Raw genomic sequence first — 24,134 nt, 5'->3', positions numbered from 1 at the left:
GTTAATTGTCGAATCATTTCTCCTTATTTTTGTTGAAGCGCTTAAGAAATTCGCCATCATAGACTTAAAAATTCAATCTTAATCAAGACTGAACGGTGGTTGTGGAATAGGTGCATTTTGATTCCTTTGTGGTGGAAATCCAGGTGGTACTGCTTTGCTAAAAATTCCATCTGTTGTTGCTGAAAATTAGGAGGTTGTTGATACCCTATTCTGGCCTTTGCCGACCTCCCCAAGAAAAGTAAGGGTGGTTCCTCCATGTCGGATTATATGTAGCAGAAAAAGGATTACCAACTGGTTTCTTATTGTAATTTCCAACAAAATCAACTTGCTCATTTCCAAACTCTTGCTTATAGGAAGGTAAATCATTGATACAATGTATATTTCCTACACCAACATCTTCTGTATGACTAGATCGTCCAATTGATGAGTCAACCTTCATGCTTAACTTATCCATTTTTCTCATCAAAGCATCATACTCATGGCATCTAATTCATATACACCAGCTGGTGGCTTCTTCATTTCATTTCTTTCACAGCTCCATTGATAATTGTTGTAAGCAATTTTATCCAATGTTGAATAAGTTTCATCTTTTGACTTCTCCATAAGATCACCTTCTGAAGATGCATCAATTATACTTCTAATTGCTGGAGAAACACCATTGTAGAAATGTTGAACTAGCATCCATTTAGGGATTCCATGATGTGGACATCTCCTTTGAAGATCCTTACATCTCTTCCAAGCTTCATAAAGACTCTCATCATCCCTTGGTCTGAAAGAAGTTAATTCATTTCTTAATTTTGCGCCTTGCTAGAGGAAAGTATTAAGCCAAGAAAGCTTGTGACAACTCATCCCAAGTAGTTATTGAACCCCAAGGTAATGAATTCAACCACTTCTCAACACGATCCTTCAAAGAAAAAGGAAATAATCTCATTGGATGGCATCATCCGACACTCCATTTATCTTCAAGATGTCACTAATCTCAAGAAAATGTGCAAGGTGCACATGTGGACTCTCGAGGACCTCCCCAAACTATGATTATTGAACCATTTGACAAAGTGAGGGCTTCAACTCAAAGTTGTTTACTTCAACTCTAGGCCTTGTAATACTCGATCTAAAATCTCCAAAACTAGGAAAAGCATGATCCTTAATTGCCATAGCTTCTATCACTTGTTGCTCTTGATGTTGCTTTTGCTGTCTTTGAATTCTGAGTTCAGCTTTTCTTCTTTTAGACTCTGCTCTTAAAGCTTTAGTCGTTTTTCAATCTCAGATCAAAAATTAAATCAATTTTTGCACTTTTTGTTCTTCTCATATAAAAGATATATACCTAAAAAACCAAAATAAGAATATCTCAAAGTAAAATGATAAAGAAAAGAAATTAAAATAAAAAATAAAATGCCCAAATTAACCAAACAATCAATCGCCTAATATCAAACAAAACAAATCCTCAACAATAAATGGCAAAAACTTGATTGTGTACTCCTCAAGTATATGGGTTGTTAAAGTATTAAAAGAAAATATATCGTCCCACGTAGATTTGTTGTTTGAGAACTAAACTATAAAAGTCACGATTATTTGGGCTATCAATAATTTGTGCCAAAATAGAGTAAGAGATGCAAAGAAATTAAATTAGAAAAATAAGAAAATTATAATGAATTAAGCAATTAAAATTCTAAGCACTGTACTAATTTACAAAAATTTTAGCAAGTGACAAAAGATTTAATTAATTAATGGTAAAAATTGATTCCAGAGTTGAGGTTCATGAAGTAAATTTCATTGGGATTTGGATAGGCAAAGGCAAGATTAAGGGAAATACAAGTTTGAAGGAAGTTGATTCTGATTTCCTTTAATTTCTCTTTCAAGCAAACTAAAGAGTGTTTTAAAGGAAACTAAACCCCATTCTCATGCGATGTTTAATTACCCAAAACCCTTTAAGCATTTTAATCAACTTGAAATTCCTCTTAACCCACTAGTTTATTTCTAACACTAGGTGATTAAGTTCATTATCTTGATTATCTATCATAGATTTTCACCTCTCGGTCCTTCAATCTAAGATTAAGAACAAAACTCAAAGGGTACCAAGAATGGGTATGTAAATAAGCACACAAGATAAGAATCAAAGCTTATATATACTAAAATCTGATTAAAAGCAGTCTAAATCCACAAATAAAACTTAAATTATTATACCCAACTCAAATCTTAAGTATCTACTCACTCATGCTTGTATTTACAAGTAGAAAATATGAAATAGAGCAAGAAAACATGAAAATAAAACTAAAAATAAAAGAACCTGTAAGAAGAAAATCCAAATCTAAAATGGAAGCTAGAAAACGCCACTCGCAGTGTTCTTCCTCCAAAAATGGCGTGGTTCCTCTTTCCTTTCTCTTTGATTTTTCTCTCTTCTCCTTATAGTAAAAATGCGAATATGATGCTTATATATCCTCAAGGTTTGCCCTAAAAATAGTCTCTAAAGGGATAAAGACAAAAGGTGTAAAAGAGAAAATGTTTCCATGTCAAGAACCGCTGCCATCCCACATGCCTCATATTGATTCAAGTTATTTTCAAAGATGGCTTATGTTGATTCAGAGGAGGAGCCTTTAGATTCTCGCACGACCAGCTACACGGGCATGAGGGAGTCCTCAAACTTTCGACGTGTTTTGCTCCAAAATCTCTGCATACACGACCGCCACACGAGGCATGTTAAAGTCCATGAAACTTTCAACGTGTTTTGTTCCAAATCTCTGCTTACATGACCCAAAGGTGAATTTACATACCTCATGTGGATTCTTACTGCTAACTCTTATCTTCACATGACCCTCAACACGGCATGTTGAGGCCCTTGAAAGTCTCGGCTGGTCTTCTCCTTTAAGCGAATTATCTTCATTTTTCACACTACTTTAAGCTTCCAAATCACTTTGAATTTCTTCTATATGGACCTTTTTGCCTTTAAACCTTATTAAAACCTATCAAAAACATTAAAATTCTAAAAATCAAATATAATGAAACTAAAATTAACAAATTAACTAAAATAAGCATTAAAAGCATAAAATTACTAAACTAAAATGGCAAAATGGATGCAAAACTACCCTAAAATATCTATATAAAATGGGTTTATCAGTAGTTACAGCAGCTGTCATAGCTAAGTTGAAAGATCCATGGGAGGTAGTGGATCATGCTAGACGTTTGGGGGCTTATGACTTTGAGGGTTCTTTTAATGCTGACGTTGCAGATAAATGGTTGAAAAGAGTTATAAAAGTATTTGATTTGGTGAAATTGGCAAATGCAGATAGGATGGATAATGTACATGGGTTGTTACAGGGTAAGGCAGATAGTTGGTTTGATGGTATACATCACAAAATTAGATCTGATTGGACTTTGGACAAATTTATGATTGAGTTTCGCCAAGAGTATCTGATAAAAAGTTATAGAAAAGGAAAGCAAGATGCCTTCTTCAGGTTATTTAAGAGTAGTCTCTCAGTAAGGGAGTATGTTGATCAGTTTGAGGATCTTTATGGTTTTGTTTTAGACATCTTGCCTTCTGAAGAAGCTAAATGTGATAGGTTCAGGCAAGGTTTACATGTTGGCATTAGGTCTTCCATGACTTGGTTCAAATGTAGTAATTTTCATTAATTAGTGGAAGTAGCTTTGAACGTTGAAAAAGTGAGACAAGAAGAGAAAGAATATGAGCAGAAAATGAGTAGGAAGCATGGGCAGAGTTCTTCACAAGGGTTCAGGGAGAGACCAGCTAAAAGAGGGGGTAGTTCATCTTAGTCTAGAACTGATTATGGTGGTAGTGGCCAGGGTTCTTATATAAGTATAGAACAGCAGCCTTCTCGATTTCAAGCTAGTCAAGGTTCAGTGGCACAGTCAGTGGGTAGTTCCTTTGGGGCACAAAGACAAAGACAGGGACAAGAAGAAAATTTTGGGTTTGAATGTAAAAGAGAACTTTTCTCACAGCCAGCTATGGTAAGTACCATGATGGGGAGTGTAGAAGGTTTGATCGAGGTTGCTTTAAGTGTGGTGCTCTAGGACACTTTAAGAGGGATTGCCCTTTACTTGTGACTAAAGATAGTGGCTTTGGTTATGGATCGATGACACCTTAGAATCCATAGATTGGTCCAGCACTAGCACGACGTAAACCTACAACAAAAACAAGACCTAGTGAAAGTAAGACTACAGGGGCAACTTCATCACTCGCCTAAACCCACAAAGACAACTTGGTAGGCCTCGCACTCAAGCCGTAGTCTTTGCTATGACACAAGAGGAGGCAACAACATCTCTAGAAGTTGTGATGAGTATTTTGACCATATTTGGTAGGGATGCACGATTCTTATAGACCACTCGGGTCCACTCATTCCTTTAGTGTCTCAATCATTTTCTATGCATGATGATAGAAAATTGAAACCTCTAGATTGTGGATTATTTATGGGTACACCAGTTGGGAATTCTATTATATGTGAGCATGTGTACAAGGATTGTGTTGTTAAATTGGGTGATCATGAGTTACTAGCAGACTTGATTCCTTTACATCTTCAGGATATTGATGTTATGCTAGGCATGGATTGGTTATCCTGTCACCATACCGCAGTAGATTGTTTTGAGAAGACAGTGATGTTTGATTGCCATAGGGGGCCCAAGTTTATCTTTTATGGAGCAAGGTGTTCTTTTCCTTCCTCTGTGATTTCTGCTATGACTGCCAGGAAGATGCTTAGGAAGGGTTGTCAAGCATACCTAGCTTATGTGGTTGATACCAGCCTAAAAGTGCCTAAGTTAGAGGACATTCCAATTGTGTGTGAGTTTCCTGATGTTTTTCTTGATGAACTTCCGGGATTACCTCTTGATAGGGAGATGAGTTCTTCTTTGATTTGAATCCTAGTACAGCCCCTATCTTAATGGCATCATATAGAATGACTCCAGCAGAATTGAGAAAGTTAAAAGTACAATTACAAGAATTGGTTGATAAGGGCTTTATAAGGCCTAGTGTATCACCTTAGGGAGCTCTTATTTTATTTGTGAAGAAAAAGGATGGCACTCTAAGGTTATGTATCGATTATAGGTAGTTAAATCAAGTCACAGTGCAGAATAAGTATCCTTTGCTCTGCATTGATGATCTCTTCGATCAACTCTAAGGTGCTAAGGTGTTTTCCAAGATTGATTTGCGGTCTGGGTATCATCAATTGAAGATCAAGGAGTTTAGTGTACCAAAGACAGCTTTCAAAACTCGTTATGGGCATTATGAGTTTCTTGTTATGCCTTTCAGGTTAACCAACGCACCACCGCTTTATGGACCTCATGAATAGGGTGTTCAAACCCTATTTGGACAACTTTGTTATTATATTTATCAATAATATTCTGGTGTATTCTCGTAGTAAGGAAGAACATAAGGAGCATTTGAAGATTGTATAACAAACTTTAAGAAGCAAGCAATTGTATGCCAAGTTGAGTAAATGTGAGTTATGGCTTGATAGAGTCATCTTCTTAGGACATGTTATTTCAGCAGAGGGAGTATTTGTTGATCCTAAGAATATTGAAGCAGTAGTTAAATGGGATCCTCCGACTAATGCTACAGAGGTTAGGAGTTTCTTGGGATTAGCAAGGTACTACAGGCGTTTTGTCTAAGATTTCTCCATCATTGCAAAGACCATTGACAAAATTGCTTAGAAAGAATGCAAAGTTTGATGGACAAAAGAATGCTAAGAGAGTTTTGAGAAGCTTAAGGCATGTTTAACTTCAGCTCCAGTTCTTACTCTACCTTCGGGAGTAGGCGAATTTATTGTGTATAGTGATGCTTCTCGCAAGGGGTTAGGTTGTGTTCTGATGCAACATGGGAAGATAATAGCTTATACTTCTAGGCAACTTAGACCACATGAATTAAATTATCCTACTCATGACCTAAACTTAGCTACAGTGGTTTTTGCTTTAAACACATGGAGGCATTACCTTTATGGTGAGACTTGTTAGATTTATACAAATAATAAGAGCTTAAAATATCTCCTCACACAAAAAGAATTGAATTTGAGGCAAAGAAGATGGATTGAATTACTTAAGGACTATGATTGCACCATTAAATATCATCCAGACAAGGCTAATGTGGTAGCTGATGCCCTTAATCAAAAGTCCCTCGGTAATTTAGCATATGTTAAAACTGTTAGACTTCCATTATTATTAGATTTTTGATCTCTAAGAGAAAAGTTAGCAACGGATAATTCAAGGACATTATTAGCAACTCTAAAAGTTAGACCAGTATTGGTGGAAAGGGTTAGAGAAACTCAAAGTCGAAATGAGCAATTAAACAAGATCATCAATGAGGTGAGAAATGACACTGCTTAGATTTTTCACTTAGTGAAGATGGGACTTTAATGTTTGATGGCAGTTATGTGTACCTAGTGTGGAAAACCTAAAAGAGAGATAATGGAAGAGGCTCACTATTCGCCTATTCTATGCTCGAGTAGCACTAAGATGTATCAGATCTTAGAGAAAATTATTGGTGGCTGTGTATGAAAAGGGAAATAGCGTAAATTGTTTCAAGGTGCTTGGTATGCTAACAAGTTAAGGCAGAGCATCAAGATCCAAATGGGAAGGCGCCACTTCCTATTCTAGAATGGAAGTGGGAGCATATTACTATGGATTTTGTTTCTAGATTACCTTGTACTCCACGCTTGGGTAATAATTGATAGATTAATGAAATCAACACACTTTTTGCCCGTAAGGGTGGATTATTCTTTAGATAATTTAGCGTAGATTTATGTCAATGAAATTGTGAAACTCCATGGTGCTCCAGCTTTCATTGTTTCGCTTAAAGATCCAAGGTTTACATCTCGATTTTGGCCTAGTTTGTAGAATGCTTTAGGAACTAAATGAAGTTTAGTACTTCCTTCCATCCACAAATGTATCGTTAATCCGAACTAACTATTCAGATTTAGAAGACATGCTTAGGCATGTGTAATAGAGTTTAAAGGAAGTTGGGAGAAGTATGTATCTTTGATAGAGTTTGCTTAAAATAACTTATCATGCTAATCTTGGAATGGCTCCTTATGAGGCATTATATAGAAGGAGACGAGAACCTCAGTATGCGTTGGACTAAAGAAATGGAAAGAAAACTAGAGGATCCAAATGGTATAGCAAACTATGGATAAAATGAATGATAAAGAGTAGGTTAAAAGCAAAGACAAGATAGGCAAAAGAGTTATGCAGATTTGAAAAGAAGAGATATTGAGTACAATGTTGGTGATAAGGTATTCTTAAAGATTTCTCCTTGAAGGGAATTGTACGCTGGTAAGTGTGGAAAGTTAAGTCCTCGCTTTATAGGTTCTTATGAGATTATAGAGAGGATCATACCAGTTGCTTATCACTTAGCAATACCTCCAGAGTTATCACAAATCCATGATGTCTTTCAAGTATCCATGTTAAGAAGATACAAAAGTGACCCTTCTCATATTCTCCAGAAGCAACCAATCGAGTTGAGAGAAGATCTAACATATGAGGAAGAACCAGTGGAGGTCATTGATAAAGAAGAGAAAGTCTTGAGGAACAAAGCAATTCCTTTTGTTAAAATTCATTGGAGCAATCATTCAAAGAAAGAAGCTACTTGGGAAAGAGAAGAGGATATGCGAGCTTAGTACCTACACTTGTTTGCGCTGTTAGGTATGTAAATTTAGAGGACGAAATTTTTTTTAGGAGGAGGGAATTGTAAGGCCCAGCCAAGTAGCCCAACCCATGAAACCAAATTAGAGGGCCCATAAAAATATAACTCTAGAATTTGTATTTATATATATATGTGTGTAAAAAAAAAAAAAAGAACAGAACAAGGCAGTCGGGTAGTAGAACAGGGGAGGAGAAATTCACACACTCCATAGCCAAATTTCACTTTGATGCCTCCATCTTCAACCCAAACTTCTTCCTTATCCTTTCTTTTACATCCAAATCACTCAATTACACCCATAAATCCATAAAAACCTTAGCTAAAACTCATTTCTTCCCACAATAGCACAACTTAAGTTTTAATAGGTAAGTTCTTCTTCTTTTTCTTGTGAAATATTAAGCTTAAGTTAACTTCCTTTATTATTTAATTGTGATTTCTATGGAAAAAGAAATTGAGGGAGGCAAGTTTAGGGTAAAGATTTGTGGTAAAATTGATATTGAAGTAAGGGTTTCTATGGATTAATTTCAAGGAAATTCAAAGCTATAATATATATACATATATATTAGGTATTTTTAAGAGGTGAATATCAAGAATTAGTTTTCAATTATGAGAATTAAGTTTAGGTTCTTTAAGTCCTAAATATTTGGTTGAGATTGAAGAAATTAGAATATAGAATTTGTTGATTTTGGAGTTATGAATGAATATTGATTATATTTATGTGAGCAAGAATTCTAAAGTTATTGTTGGAAGAAAATTTAGTATGAAGCGTTAAGAAGGAGAAAAATATTATTATGGGGGGATAGAAAAAAAAAATTAAGAGAGAAAAGGGTGGAATTAATTATGGATGTATTATATAGGGCTTGGAGGGGGATTTTAAATTATTGTTGAATGTGTTGTGGCTTGTGAAGAATTGGTTGAGTTCTTGGAATTTTAGAAGACATCCAATTTATACCGAAAATGCCACCGAAATTTTTTTTTTTTGAATTTTAGATAAATAAATCATGCATTTCACCCTCACATCTTTCATCTTCAGGATTTAAAATTCCTTTTCTTAATGTATTACTTTTCCCTACACTTTTAGGAGATGACCCAGCTCCTGTTATAGATACTAGGGGTGCTCCAGCGGTCTAGGCTTCATTAGTTTTTAGTACAGGTGAGTGGATAAGTATTTAACACTGATAATTTTTATTCAATATATATTTATCTATGTTATTTTTTCTTTATGCAAAAATGGGAATGAATGATGGTAATTATGTGTTTTTTTATTAAATGAAATGAGATTTAGAAGCACAGCTGAGTAAATGACTGAATACACTCAATATATGCACCGAATAGATAACACCTTGATGATAGGTGATATAATTTTAGCTCAGCTTATATTTATATTGTCTTTAGGATGGGCTTGATATATACATAGCCTTTGGGGCATATATCATGTGGTTGCCTTTGGGGGTAGTTATGCACATATGTATGACCAAAGATATTTATTGCTCTTGGGCTATTAGTAGTGTCATTATAGAGCCCAGATGCCAAGATTACTCTGATTGCTGGAGTTTATTATATGCACCAAATGCAAGCATTTTCTATAGGAAATATATTGTGAGCATATGAGAATATTAATGATTTTATGATCATTAGCAAAGTTATTTCTACAATATTTTTTTACAAAGATGAAATTTTATTTTATCTCAATTATGTGAATTATAACAAATGATATTTATTCAAATTAATATATGTTAGTATAGCATCTGGTACTATTAAGTATCAAAACCTTGTTTATTCCCCCTTTCTTATTTATTTATCCGCTCATTGAGTAATTATACTTACATCTTATATTTTGATATTTCAGATTTTTTTTAGTGATCCTTCTATCAGTAGTCCTCATTTGTTAGCATTGTCCTTTCTTCCACTTCACCAGCTGCAGAGTCTAGTGGAGGTCGGGCCAACGTATTCTTTTTGTAACTTTTGATCATTTTGGATTGTCAGATATATTATCTATGTGTTTAGGCTGCTACCCACCTAAAGTTCAGATTTGTATATTTTTTTGGTTCCCACAGAGGGAAAAAAAAATCATGTGTCTATGAAGATATATCTATTTGGCATGGAGCCACTTTATGTATATATGTATATATTTACATATTCTTTCAGGTTTTCAGCATCATATGTCCAATTAGATATATTTTAGGAGAAACTGTCAGTTTTTCCTTATCACTTTTACCTCTATAGAGTGGAACGCAAGTGTGATATTTATTGTTATCAGAGCATAGGTTTATAAATTCTGTAGACCTTTCTAGTGTCAGTGTTATTGATTATCTCTTGATGTTTCATTCCTTATCTTATTTGTACCTTCTTCAGATTTTTTTTCCTACCTTCTTTTAAATATCAACGAGAAAAGATATATATATATATATATATATATATATATATATATATATATATATATATATATATATATTAAACAAAAGGAAATTGCATTAAGATAAATCTTCGCAAGAAATCGTGAGTGACAAGACCTCACTTCTGGAGATTAAACTAAATACTAAATTATTTGTGTTAAGCAATGGACAACGGTGTTCACTGATTTACAAGTAACAGAAACAGAGCAGAATTAATTAAGAAGAAAATTTACAATCAGTGACAATAGAATCAAAATAAGAGAGATCCAGAGACTGCATCAAGAGAGACACAAATCAAAACATATCCATATTCGACGTTAAATATCTCTGAAGTATCTAAAACAAGCTACATGATACAAAGCGGGCAGCAAGGTGACAGGCAAGAAATACATTAGCACTTCAAAAATCTGATAATCTCAATTCTTGACCTGCTTTTGCCCATAAATACGTGCTACAAGAAACTTTACCAGAGATCCATTAAAAGGGTATTTGCAATTCTGCTAGTCATTTTTTACAAGAAATACAAGTATAGTAAACTGCTTGATTTGTTTCTGATGCTGATGGTTTACGGTCCAGGTATGAGCGAACAGAGAGTAAAGGAAACGCCACAAGAGGGTCATCAAATCTTAGAAACATGAACAGTGACCTTCCATTCACCATTATTCACTATGCATTGACTGTTTATATTTCTTGATTAAGCATTGACCACGAGCCACATCATCATTAAGGAACAATAATGAAACTAAAAACAAAAAGTAAAGCAACACTTCTCTCAATGAGCGAAAACAATACACCAGTATTAACCCTGCTAATTCTGAACTTAAAATACTATTAAAATTACAGGAGTACTTTTCCTGTAATTTTCCTTAGATGCAAATGCACCAAAATTACAGTGTAAATATTGCATGTTCTCATTTTTAAACATTCACAACATGGCAGTAATCTTATTATAGAAAACGACAACAATTGCTGCATTTTACGCAACTGCAAGTATGGAAGATGGACAAAATTTCCTGCTTGCCACTGTAATTTTCTTGAGTTGCCTTATAAGTGACAACATTAGGCTTGAGTCCCTACTTAGTTATCTCATCAAATAAAGTCACAGCAGATTTCACTTAACAATTCTTGCACTGGGCATCCATAAGTGCAGGATAAGGAACAACATCAGCATTCAATCAAGGTTGAATAAGTTAACAAATTAGGTGATATGCATGCCCCTTCCATCAATCAAGCTAAGAGCTTCTTGGAGAGAGAGAGCTTCAGTGATTTTCGGATCAGGTGGACCAAGAAGCTCAATTTAGCAAGCCTTAATCAGCTGTCCTCTCCAATCACAAAGAACCCAACCTGCTCAATTTTGTTATGATGCAGACGGGAGGAAGCATCTGTATTGCATTTCAAGAATCCCGAAGCAGGCTTGTGCCATTTCAACAAATCAGCCACAGAAACTGTCGAAGAGTAGTCAAAATAGGATGGATGGTCACTAACTTGGGCAGCTAATCACTGATGAAGGAAGGAGGAAGCAGTGCTTGTAATCTGATTAGAATTCCAAAGCGCTTCGCTCCTGTTTTTCCAAAGAGACCAAATTAGAGTGCATCTTCTGTGAGGAAACTCAATTATAGACAAACGAACAGGCTCTAAACCTGAGTTAACATAGAGTCACTACCACTGCATCTGCCGTGAGGAAACTCAATATCTCATTTGGAGGATCAGACCAGAATTGAACACAATGAGCTGCAGAATGCAATTTCACATAAGAGCCTTAATTTCAATGCCACAAGTTTCAATGTGCTAAAGAATCAGCAGTACAATTCTTCTTCTGAAAACATAAACTAAGTACACTCCATCAAGAAAGGAAATCATGTTAGAGATGAAACTTTAGCTTAAAAAAGTTGAATATACATACACATATTTCATGATCCATGCAAGAAATTGAATATGAATGTGAATAAAAAGGATTTTAGAATGGTGGAAGCTACTGTTTATCATAAATGCAGAGCATTTTCATAAATTACAGATGCTAATGATGTCAATAAATTAGAAGATCAAAATTTTATTAAAGGTGAAATTATTTCTTTATGTCACTTTGCTAAGAGGTGAAGAAACTAATTTAGTTACAGGTGTGGGATACACCAGATACCAAAGCTCCTATAAATACATAAATCTCCAGATATGAATATGCAAATTAATATTTCATAATAATTTTTGTTCAAAATTCATTCAAACAATTGTATCCATACCCATAAGTGCACTTAATGGCGTTAGCCCTTTTCCCTCGATTTGTTAACGACGCGATAGTTCAATAATCGATTTGTCATGAAATTTTCTTCAATCCTTGAATTGAAAAAGCATGAAAAACAGGTTACTATATTGTGCTTTCCCCCAAAATTTAACAATTTATACATCTTAATTAAATTTCTTTTTAGAGCTAAATTGGATTTGAAATGGAATAATTGTCTCTATATTCATTAAAATATCTTTTTTTTCTTGTTAAATATGATACTGCATATGGATGATCGGAATTCTCAGACTAAAAATATCTTAATTAAGGTACACTAGTATTATGGGATGATTAGGAAAAAAAATTATTTATCATAAACAATAATATAATTGAATTAATCTGGACATTGTTTGTCATGAACTCCATACCATCCAAATCCATTTAAAAAAAATTCTTTATTCTCCTATACCATTCCATGAACTCCATACCATCCATATCCATGTGAAGATTATTTGTCAATAAGTTTTAATGTCTATAAATTATTTTTAGGACTATAAGGAGCAGTGATACTGAAATTGTTTTAAGGACCTCAATCAAGCCAAAAGGAAAGAACAAACAAACAAACAAACAAACAACACCGCTGATGGGCAGCATAGGGAAAAAAGGGACAACAATGATGGTGAGCATTAGTGATCAGAAAAAGCAGAACCTGAGATTTGGCAAATGATTGCATGGTTTTGCAACTGACAGCGGGAATTACACGATTGAATCATTTATTAAAATTTGTCATCCATCCTTGTGTTAAAACCAGTTTTCTCCATCCCACATGTCAATTATTCAACAAATTCTGGAATAAATCACTTCACAATTAGGACAAATAGAACACAAATTTAGCAATCAAATAAATTGGTTTACTAATTAAGAAGTTGATGATTTTAGCTTTATAAACAGAGTAATTCATAATCCCACTGAATTAATGCATCAAATAAAAAATCATGGCTAGAGGGTATGATTCAAATGGATTTGGCCAAGAGCACTAAAATATAGTAATAAGAGATTGGTCCTCAAAGAGTTCAATAAAAATCAAATGGAAGTAAAAAGAAAATGCAATATGAATTTTTTTTTCTTTCTTTTTTTGTGGATCCTTACCCTAAATAAAGCAAAGATCTTAAAAGAAGGCACACACTCCCTTCAAAGTTGGTTTTGATGAAAGAAAGAGCTACATAAAATCATTTAACGGCTGCCTAAAGGAAGGTTTATAATTTAATAGCTAGCAAAAGGATTGGAATCTTCATCAAAGAAAAAAAAATCATCAAATACAAAACCAAGATTTTTTACTTGTTTTTTCTTTAACTAGCGTACAAAGCAAAGGACTAGATTTTTGTTTCTAAAGTGACACATGCCCAGGAGCTGCTTCTACTTTACAATTCTAAAGTGACACATGCCCAGGAGCTGCTTCTACTTTACAATTCATTCTTTCCCCACTTACCAACTTAATCTCAGAAAGAATGCTAGAAAATTTTCATGGTCCTACGAACTCAACTAGCATAACCACAAAGAGAAAAATCACGAAGCACTGTGTTGAAACTTACTAGAGGAGGTAACAACCTTAACAAGTATCAAAATGGGTTTGTGAGTTTATTTTTCCTCTTCATTTTCAGCCACCAAAAACTTTCCACAGAAGAGGGTGAAGCATAATAAACATACACTAAACATTCTCTAATGGTAAGAAGAGATCTACATGATAAACAATAACATGGACAAACATAGAAAGAAACATCATAGCACAGGCACGTACACAAATTTAAATACTACATACGCATAGGAAGAGCAAGGATGAACAGAGTCAAGGAATCAACAATACGTATAAAACTCCTTTCTTCCAAATGCGTAATTTTATGACTATGGACATTTGGACAATAATTGAGGTGTTATTGGTACCAGCTACAAATTTTAAAAAATTTATAATTGTAGACAAATTGCCTGGAAAGAGATCATGTAATTTTCTCTCAAAGAGGTGAAGGAACAAAAAAAAAAAAAAAGAAAGGTCAAACAAGAAGGAGAGGGAGCACCAACAGAAGAAGGTAACGTTGACATATGGGTTCAATCATATACAACATAGCAAATGTTCAGCATAACATATTATGCAGATTTTAAATAATAGAAGCAAGATTCAAATGCCTAAGTTTCTGCAACTAGCGATTCAAACTTCTTTTGAGAAGCAAATTTTACAAATAAGAAATAGAATATTCAGCATTAGATCATAAAAGCAACTCACCTGAAATGGAAGACTTATAGTCGCTAATTAAGTTTGTGCAAGAGAGGGAGAAATTGGAGGCTACTAAAACCATAGGGCTTCTGAATCGTTGAGTGAAGAAGAGAAATGGAAGCTGAGAGTCAAAAAAATGTTGTATAAGAGAAGCAGTTCTTGAGAAAGGAAAAATGAAAAGGAAAAATAAAATCCAATATTACAGATCACAAGAATCGAAACAAATCAAATATAAATCTTTAGATTTCAAAGAAAATCCAACACTACAGATCAAAATAAATTACCAATATCATCCAAAAATAACAAAATCACAAGAGATAGAGAAGGGTTGGCATCGGAAACGACTCTAGAAACGTACAGGCGAGATGGAGAAGGCCGGGGTTGGCGTAGAGTTAGTCTGGAAGACGCCACTGAAGTCGCGAGAGATGGGCTCGTAAGACTCGCCAGATCAGAAAGTTGATGCCCAAAACAAATGAGATCCGACAGATCAGAAAGTTGATGACCAGATTTGGAAGATGTCAACGCAGCTTGCTGATGGTGATAGGGGCAAAAGAAGAAGAAATAGAATGCGAATTAGAAATGTATGCGGAGATGGAGAAGTGTCTGCCGTCAGTTTTTTAATTTAATAACCGATCTAAATCATAATACCGAAAATTTTTTTAAATTTTAATTAAAACTGAAAAAAAAAAATAATTAAACTGAATAAATAAAATAAAATCAATTTGGTTTAATTTTTTTATTTAAATCAAATAATCTCATTCAAATTTCAAATCATCATTAATAGCATTTTAATTAGATTAGAACGAAGGCCAAAACATTGTCATGTCAAAATATCAGAAGAATGTAAAAATACAAAAATAGAGATGACTTACAGGGAAAGAGAGCCGCAAACCCAAGTTATCCACAATTAGTAGGGACGAATTTCAAAGAAATTTGTAGAATTTGGGAGCAAATTCACATGAAGAACTTGAAGGAACCATAGTAGCATCGTAGTTAATCCTATCCTGAGCATTTGAAAAGTAATCTTCCATAAAGAAGTTTGGCCTCAATCTTTTAGGGTGTGTTTCCAGCTCTTGGTTGCCATTGATATTACTGGAGTAGAAGTCTTCCCTGCTTCTCTTATTGTTGGCATTTGCTGTTTCTTCTAATTGCTCCAGAAAATTGGCTTCTCTGCATATGCAAGGATTGCATTTGTTTAGCTCAACTTTGTCATATAACAAGTGAAACCCAAACCTTTTCACTTTCCCCTGTTTCATATACACATTCTCAGGCTCAGGCTCGAGGTAGAATGATGCCTCGTTCTCCATGTCACAATTTTGTTTGAGCCAATCTAAAAAGTAAATGTCATTGCCATTGTACCAAAAGATCACATGATCTGATTCTATGGTATTTTCCAAATAGAAATATTCACTTGTAAATCTGGCGCCTATGTAGCCATTATTGTTTTTGAACCTGCTTTGACATGTTAAGTGTAGAGGATACATAACAGGAGCCTTGAATTCTAGAATAGCACAAAAAACAAAACCCAGGAACATATTATTGAAGCAACCAGGAGGGAACGAAGTTTCTATTAAATATCCTGGGCCTTCACAGCTCAACCACTCAGGCATTTTGCTTCCGGGTAAACCAACCAAAAAACAAGGATAACTTCTAGCAATGGCTAATTCTTTAATTCTCTGGACAGCATCTGCCATAATGGTGCCACGTGCATTTTGGTCCAAATTTACGCAATTACAAAAATTCAATTCATAACCAATTGATGACGGCAATTCTTCTATTGGAGTATCATTTAGAAACAATACTCCCAATGATGATAAAGAGAAAATGTCAAGGGGAATTTTTACGAGTGCAGTGCCATCTAGATATAGATCTCGTAAAGAGCATAAACCATATAAAGGAGGCAATTTCTCTAGATTTGAACAGCCCCTGAGATGTAGAGTCTTAAGACATTTCAATTCACAAATGCTGTTTGGGAGACTCTTAAGCTTTTTACATCTCTGCAAATTCAAACGACCAAGTGAAGAGAGACAACCAATTGATGACGGCAATTCTTCCATTGGAGCATCACTTAGAGACAGTACTTTTAATGATGACAAAGAAACAATGTCAGGGGGAATTTCTACAAGTGCAGTGCCATCTAGATATATCCCGTTTAAGGAGCATAAACCATATAAAGGAGGCAATTTCTCTAGATTTGAACAGCCACTGAGATGTAGAGTCCCAAGACATTTCAATTCACAAATGCTGTTTGGGAGACTCTTAAGGTTTTTACATCTCTTCAAATACAAACTAACAAGTGAAGAGAGACAACCAATTGATGACGGCAATTCTTCCATTGGAGTATCACTTAGAGACAGTACTTCTAATGATGACAAAGAAACAATGTCAGGGGGAATTTCTACAAGTGCAGTGCCATCTAGATATAGATATCGTAAAGAGAGTAAACCAAATAAGGGAGGCAATTTCTCAAGATTTGAACAGCCACGGAGACTCAGAATCTCAGAGCCTTTCCATTCGCAAGTGCTATTTGGGAGACCGTTGAGCATTTCCATAATCTGCGGAGCCATGATGAGATTTGGGCAGAAACTAATATCAAGTGTTAAAGTATTGCAATATATAATTCTTGGAAGACTTCTAAGGTTTTCGCAATGGGAAATATTTAAGAACCGAAGATTGTCAAGAAATTGGATAGATGACGGAGACCACTCTTCCACTCCAGAATAATTGAGATATAAATATTTTATGCCTCTCGGCATTTGTGGAAGACTTATCAACTTTTTGCACTGACCTATATCAAGAAAACGGAGTCTTTCCAGGCACTGAATGGATGATGGAATCTCAATCAAACTCTCACAACCATCAAAATTTATCACTTCCAGGCTTGTCATCATAGAAAAATCAGGGACTATTTTCAGATTCTCTGAGCAATTAAGATCAAGAGATTTTAAGTTTGGCAAACACTGCATAACACAAATACACGAAATAATTTTTAACTATAAATTGTCAGAAAGCCCATATATAGACAGTCAGTGGCATGTAAGGAGGGGCAGCTCATAATTTTCATAATTTTTTTTATCATTCATAATAACATAAAAATATTATATCATTTTTTCCTATCCATTTTTCATATTTTTCATAATTTTAATATGCACTTTCGAAGTAAAATTTATCTTTAGTTAAAATTGAAATTTTAATTAAGTAAATAAAAAGCATAATTATATTTTAACTGATATATTTTTTTAGCTACAAATATTTACATTAATTATAAGAAATAAATAATCAATTTACAAAAATGTAATGAAATTATTTATTTTTTTATATTTTTTTAGACTATATAGGTGGCAACAATACATTAATTTAATGTTAGAAAACATTTTCATATTTGTAAATGAATTTTTTTTAAATAAAAAAAAAGTGTTATATTTAAAAGTTCAGTTAGATCTAATTTTTTTAAATAATAATAATAATTATTATTATTATTATTATTATTATTATTATTATTATTATTATTATGTGCAAAGATAAATATGTTCGTTTATATTTTTCAATTAAATTAATTATTTTATATAAATATATTTTTCCTTTAAAGCCTAAATCCAACACCGTGCACATTCTTATACATACTAAGTTTTGGATTATATTAGAATTGTAGTAGAGAAACTTTCTAATAATTAAATTAAATCATTAGCCCTTCTAAATCATATGATATGATCAGCTCTTTACTAAAGGAAAAAAAAAAAGAAATTATATTAACCACATATGGTATGAGTATGTAGGATTTGTTAACAAAAATTTTACTCAATAATATACAATTATGACTATAATACAGTTAACCCTAAGATTTTCTATTCAATAAATTCAGTAAGTTATTTACAAAATGATAAGAAAAAAATTACTTAAAATATCTTAAAATTTTTAGATTGTTGAACTCTAAAATTGTTTTTTTTTTTTTTTTTTTTTTGTTTAAATCTAGGGGCTTAGCAATAAAATTTTTAATTGATGAAATTATAAAGGGAAAAAAATGAAAACAACGACAGATATATATGTAAAGCTTACCGTAGATCCATTCCAGAGCTCTTCAACTTCGCTACATGGCATGATGAGGCGGGCAAGGTTTTCCATGGAAAAATTTAATGGCAAAGACTTGAAAGGGTATTCTTCCCAATGAAGTAATCTCAACTTGTTAGGAAGACTTTTTAGACAATCTGATCCGCTAGATTCAAATATGGAGCCAGTACCTTCCTTCTTTAACCAGGAACTCCCGTAAAATTTGAGCAATCTCAAGTTGTGCATTCTTGAGAACACGGCAGGATTCAAATATACCCTTCCAATTGTAGAGATGTCCAAAAATAGACCTTCAACTACTTTCTTTGCCTAACAATTAACAATTCAAAGGCATAGGAATTTTATACATCAAGACTCAGTAATTTTTCCTTTAAACGAGAGAAATTCTTATCTAGACCTAATCTATTATGAATTGAAGATACAAACACGTGGGATCCATGTATTTAATAAGTGAATCCCATCATATATCTAGTATCTTAAATTCATAGTAAATCAGATTTAGATAAGAAAAATCTAATAAATGATATTATAAAGTTTTTATAGAATTAATTCTCTTACTTACCTTATTATCATTTGTGGCCAACATTTGACAGATATCTGTAGAAATCCATAATCGGTTACCCTTCCGCCGAGCAATATCTTGACCCATTTCCACTATCAAATCGTGCATCTCTAACTTGTCATCCACGATAGTTATGAGACACTTATCCATTAGACGAATTATCACCCAATCATCTAATATATCTTCTACCCAGCTTTTGTCATATCCTTTGAAGAAACATGCAATATCTAGAAATATGCTTTTTTCCATTCGATCTAAAGCATTATAACTTACTTTTAAGACTTTCAGAATGTTGTAGTCAGGAGATACCTTCAGTTTATTCAATGCACTTTCCCATTCTTTAGAAGTCCTTCCGCACAAATAGGAACCCAAAACCTTGAGAGCTAGTGGAACACCTTTACAATAAGTTTCTACCCTTTTGGACAACTCTCTATATTCCACCGGAGGATGGTTTTGTTTGAAGGCTTTCATACTTAACAGCTGAAGAGCATCGCTACAATCCAATCCCTTAACCTCATATACCTTAACCTCATTTATCTTTTTAGCACTGCTAAGGACATGCTTGTCTCTGCTTATTAAAATGATTCTACTTCCCAGCCCAAAACAATCATCATCATTTATAGCTAAAGCTTCTAGTTGCTCTGGATCATTAACATCATCAAGAACAGCAAGAACTTTCTTCCTATTAAGTGAATCCTTAATGACAGTGGGTACCACACTGAGCATATCTAGATTTCTAATTTCAATCCCCAAGAGTTCGGAAAAAGCTTTTTCTTAAATCAACTAGCCCATATTTTTCTGATTTTTCCCTAACATTGGGAAGAAAGCAAAAGCAATCAAATTGATTGCATATTCGACTAAATAGAATTTCAGCTATGGTGGTCTTTCCAATACCACCCATTCCCCAAATTCCTATTACCCGAATGTTTGTTGGCTCAATACATAACAATGACATAATTTTATCAACATGTGAATCAATCCCAACTAAGCCAGTAGAAGCAGTAAACGAGATGGGATACAATTTCTCCAGAATGTGATCAGCGACTTCTTCACATAGTTGGGATTCAGGCCTAAAACAATAAGATGAACAGACAATGTAACAAGTCCATGATAATAAATAAAAGAATAGAGAAAGAACATATCCAATTTTAACAACTTGATATATAATTTTAATATATGCATGAGTATAGATTAAAACTACAGGTCATGTATCATTTCATACAAATACAAAAGTAGAGGAAATAAATGTATTAACAAATATTTTTAAAGTAAGGTTTTTATTATCAAATCCTTCCCAGAAATTAAGGTTTTAATTATCAAGTCCTTTCCAGAAATTGAGTGAAGTTTTTTATTATCATTTTGGCATTTTAAGATCTTGGCTGGAAAGTTTAAAGGTTCCATAATTAGTTTTTATATTATACAGGTGCAGAGCTAAAAACAGTTGGAATCCCATCAACATCAGAGGGGCTTACGCGAAAGAACCAATCGCCTCATTAATTAAGAAATATTTAAATTTTCTCTCATGGGGACAACTTTTGCAGTATAAAATTAAAAAAAAAAAATAGAAATAATTTAACTGGATACAAGATAGAAAAGGTGGGTTTTGTAGTATAAAATAAAAAAATAGAAATAATTTAACTGGATACTAGAAAGAGAAGGTGGGTTCATAAACCTGATGTCTCCGTTGTATATCTTTTGTGGCAGTTGTAGAGTCCTATATAATTTGAGATTTTAATTATAAGATCTTAAACTCAAGTGACTATAATCTATAGTTAATTAATTATGCACCATATATTGTTCTATCACCATTAAGTATGCAGTTGTGGAGTCCTTCATTTGTTAATTAAGTTCTCACTAGGGGATATAATTACAAAAAGTTAATGATTAATTTAGACGGTAGAAACGAAATTAAACCTTAAAAAAGTAGAGATTGATTTTATATTTTTATTTTCAATAAAATAGAATTTAAATATTTTATAAAATTATTAAATTTTTAAAATATAATTTATTAATAAAAATAAATTTTTATGCGACTTATTATTTAAAATATATAAAATTAAATAAGTGCTAGTATTTTTCGAATAATAATAATCGAGTTTATGATAAGTTTGAACAATCGATAATAAATTTTAATCAAGTTTAGAATGGATTTGAGTTTTAAAAATATTAATTAAGTTTGAATAGGATGATTTTCTCGATAACCTAATCGTTGCCGGTGTCGAGGGTAGGAATTCAAAATAGGAGGGTTCAATTTTTTTTATTAAATGAAGTGTCCAATTAAAATATATAATTTATAAAAATAATATAAATAAAATAAATAAAAGTTGATAATAAAATTTGTTTAGATTAAATTGATTTGTTAAAAATTAATTGAAATTGTTATTAATTTAAAAATATAATATATGTTTAATATTATAAAATTTTGAAATTAAAATGGCTTAAAATTTAAAAAAAATTATCTAATTTATTTTATGGGTACGCTGAAATTTTAGTAATGAAAGATTCTAATAATAATCATGAATTATGAATAAAAAGTTACTAAAGTTATTCAAATCGATAAAAAAGATGATAAAAGATCTAATAATATTGTCTAATAATTTAAATTTCAAAACATAAAAGTTAGTATTTATAGATTTATTAGAAAAGTAAAATGGTAAAATATAATTAATGGAGAAGAAGATACCAAAAGATAATGATATTTGGAGATTTTTTAGTAAAAATATTTATGTTTCATTATTGAAATCATTCTTTTAATAAGAAAGCAAAGGATTTAGAGTTTTTTTTTTTTTTATTACTAATAAATTACTAAAAAATTTTAAATATTGGTCCATTGCTCCACCAAAATTGTTAAATAATAGTAAAAAAATACTAAATTTTTAAAAATTACTACACTTCTAAAAAATTTTAAAATTGTAAGGAGTCCAGTGCTCATCAAAATTTAATGGGCAACAATAATTTTTTTTTTGTAAAATTACTATTACACCCTTCAAAATTTTTGTAGAAATGAGATGTGTTGAAAATAATTAATCAAAGTCATACTGGTTATGAAGAATTACATGTTGCAATGTTTTTAAAATCAGATTGACAATTGAATCGATCTATTAACCATTTCACCGATTTGAAAGATTTAAGCAATTAGATTAATTAAAAAAAAACTGGTTAAAAATAATTTAAATTTTGAAAATTTTTATTTTTCTATTGATAATTAAAATAAATAAATTGAATTAGACCAAACCAGTTGCCCTGTCTAGTTCCCAATTTAAACAGTTCAAGCAGCCAGACAGCCAGCCAGTTAAGTCCAATACTGAAAACAATTACCTGGAGTCGCTGAAAACCCATCCAGATAGATTGCCTGCTTTCGTCAAAGCTGTGCTCCACTTCTCCACAGCGTCTAAGCTGTGATTTGAATTTTCTTTGACTTTCCCAAATGCTTCTCCAAATTTCCCAGTCTGTTTTCTAACATCGGAAGGATTTACACGGTAGAAAATGGGTAAAACCTTTCGCCCTAATTTTTTCTCGCAGTCAATTATCTTCACTAGTTCATCTAGGCACCATCGAGAGGATGCATAATTTTCTGAGAAAATTACTACAGAAATCTTGGATTCTTCAATCGCTTTCATGAGCGCTGGCGAGATCCCTTCTCCTCTCTCAAGGATATCGTCTATGAATGTTGTAATATTTTTCCGGCAAAGGGCAGCATAAAGGTGACTAGTAAAATTGTGACGAGTTTCAATTCCCCTAAAGCTAAGGAAAACATCATAGGTAGTTTTACAGGAGAAGGCTAAAGATGAAGTAGAAGCCATATTTGACAAGCACGGTTTTGTTTGGTAGAAAAGAAAATAGAGGAATTGCAGTGAAAGATGGAAGAATGCTAAACCTGGGAACTATTTATAGTTGATCTGAATCAAACCACCTACCAGATTTTGTATATTGTAGGAAGTTTCAGTGCGATCACTGTCGGCAATTAGAGAAACTACAATGAACCCACCATTTTCTACCCTTTCTCTTTCAGTGCGATCACTATATTTATAAATTATTACCAATTCATATTATATCGTGGTTCGTAATTTTTAGCAACATAATTTACTTTGCTTTGTAATTTTAACAATGACAATATCATATTAATTTGTTACTAATAATTTTTAGTAAAATATATTTATTATTAAATGTATAAATAATTTTAATTTTAAGTATAAATTAAAATTTTAATATTAATGTAATAATAATTCTACTTATACAAAAATCTTATTATAATTTTTAATATAATAATTCTATAATCTTAACCCTATTAATTCATTAAAAAAATTATTTAATTTATTATAATAAAATTAATAAAAACCTTAAACACTAAATATGACTTTTACTAATTTATTTTATTAATTGTTCTAAATATTTCAAACTTATAATATAAAAAATAAAATTTATTTTAATTATATAAGGGTAGGAAAGAGGGAAGAATAATAGGATAAACAAAAACATGTTAACATAATTATAAAATTACTAGTATAAATTAACTCTTTAATTAACAATATTTTATGTATTTGAGGGAGCTTGGAATTGTAATTTGTTAGTTGTATATAAAAATTAAAAAATATATATATATTTTAAAAAAATAAATAAATTATAAAAAATAGATTATAAATAAATAATATATTTTACATGAAAGTAAATATGATTTTTTTTATTTCTTCTTAAAGTTTTATAAAAGAACCTATATTCTAGTCTTACAAAAAGACTTACATTTCTGCTCTAATTTTTGGTTTCCTTTGTAGAGTCTTACAAAAGGACCTATATTCCTCTCTAATTTCTTGATTCTTTCTTGGTTTCTTACAAAAGAACATACAATCCCTTCTAATTTTTTAGTTCATTCTTGGAAGCTTAAAAAACACTCATTCTCTAATTTCTTAATTCCTTGTTGAGTTTTACAAAACAACTTATACTCTAATTTATTGGTTTCTTGTTAGACTCTTAGAGCAGGAATGTAA

General features: G+C 32.4%; 3 protein-coding genes and 1 non-coding gene across 4 annotated transcripts in view; 2 read left to right on the top strand and 2 right to left on the bottom strand.

Annotated features, from left to right (window-relative positions):
* Nucleotides 1–691: 691 nt before the first annotated feature.
* Nucleotides 692–798, top strand: LOC131177079 (small nucleolar RNA R71). The gene has a single exon (XR_009146790.1). It is a non-coding gene; the product is annotated as a small nucleolar RNA R71 (small nucleolar RNA).
* Nucleotides 799–7,021: 6,223 nt separating this feature from the next.
* LOC131177075 (uncharacterized) lies at nt 7,022–7,616 on the top strand. The gene is made up of 2 exons (XM_058142070.1): nt 7,022–7,065; nt 7,259–7,616. The coding sequence occupies exons 1-2, from the start codon at nt 7,022–7,024 to the stop codon at nt 7,614–7,616; spliced, it is 402 nt and encodes a 133-aa protein (XP_057998053.1).
* Nucleotides 7,617–11,528: 3,912 nt separating this feature from the next.
* LOC131177074 (disease resistance protein RPV1-like) lies at nt 11,529–19,875 on the bottom strand. Its single transcript, XM_058142069.1, has 5 exons — nt 19,150–19,875; nt 18,579–18,896; nt 15,500–17,482; nt 14,807–15,053; nt 11,529–11,596 (listed from the first exon to the last, which is right to left on the bottom strand). Exons 1-5 carry the CDS (start codon nt 19,873–19,875, stop codon nt 11,529–11,531), a joined length of 3,342 nt encoding a protein of 1,113 aa, XP_057998052.1.
* Nucleotides 12,526–24,134, bottom strand: part of LOC110662918 (disease resistance-like protein CSA1) — a 34,655-nt gene continuing 23,046 nt past the window's right edge. The window contains exons 3-5 of the mRNA XM_058142067.1: nt 14,881–15,053; nt 14,532–14,643; nt 12,526–13,100 (exon numbers count right to left, since the gene is read on the bottom strand). The gene's annotated coding sequence lies outside the window, so the exon portion shown is untranslated. The remainder of the gene's footprint in view (nt 13,101–14,531; nt 14,644–14,880; nt 15,054–24,134) is intronic.

This window comes from Hevea brasiliensis, unplaced genomic scaffold (genome assembly GCF_030052815.1).
Source record: "Hevea brasiliensis isolate MT/VB/25A 57/8 unplaced genomic scaffold, ASM3005281v1 Scaf32, whole genome shotgun sequence".
In the NCBI taxonomy this organism is placed as follows: domain Eukaryota; kingdom Viridiplantae; phylum Streptophyta; class Magnoliopsida; order Malpighiales; family Euphorbiaceae; genus Hevea; species Hevea brasiliensis.
Note: the sequence above shows the minus strand (reverse complement) of the source record. Positions and strands in the feature narration are given on the sequence as shown.

Bases quoted from the DNA above. Each gene is read 5' to 3' on its own strand.
- LOC131177075 (XM_058142070.1), top strand. From the start codon at position 7,022: ATGGCTCCTTATGAGGCATTATATAGAAGGAGACGAGAACCTCA. The intron at 7,066-7,258 runs GTATGCGTTGGA...TTCTCCTTGAAG, and splicing joins AGAAGGAGACGAGAACCTCA to GGAATTGTACGCTGGTAAGT.
- LOC131177074 (XM_058142069.1), bottom strand. From the start codon at position 19,875: ATGCTCAGTGTGGTACCCACTGTCATTAAGGATTCACTTAATAGGAAG. The intron at 18,897-19,149 runs GTAAGTAAGAGA...GTTAATTGTTAG, and splicing joins TGGCCACAAATGATAATAAG to GCAAAGAAAGTAGTTGAAGG. The intron at 11,597-14,806 runs GTAATTTATTTT...TTGGAAAAACAG, and splicing joins GTTATTTTTGGATGATATTG to GAGCGAAGCGCTTTGGAATT.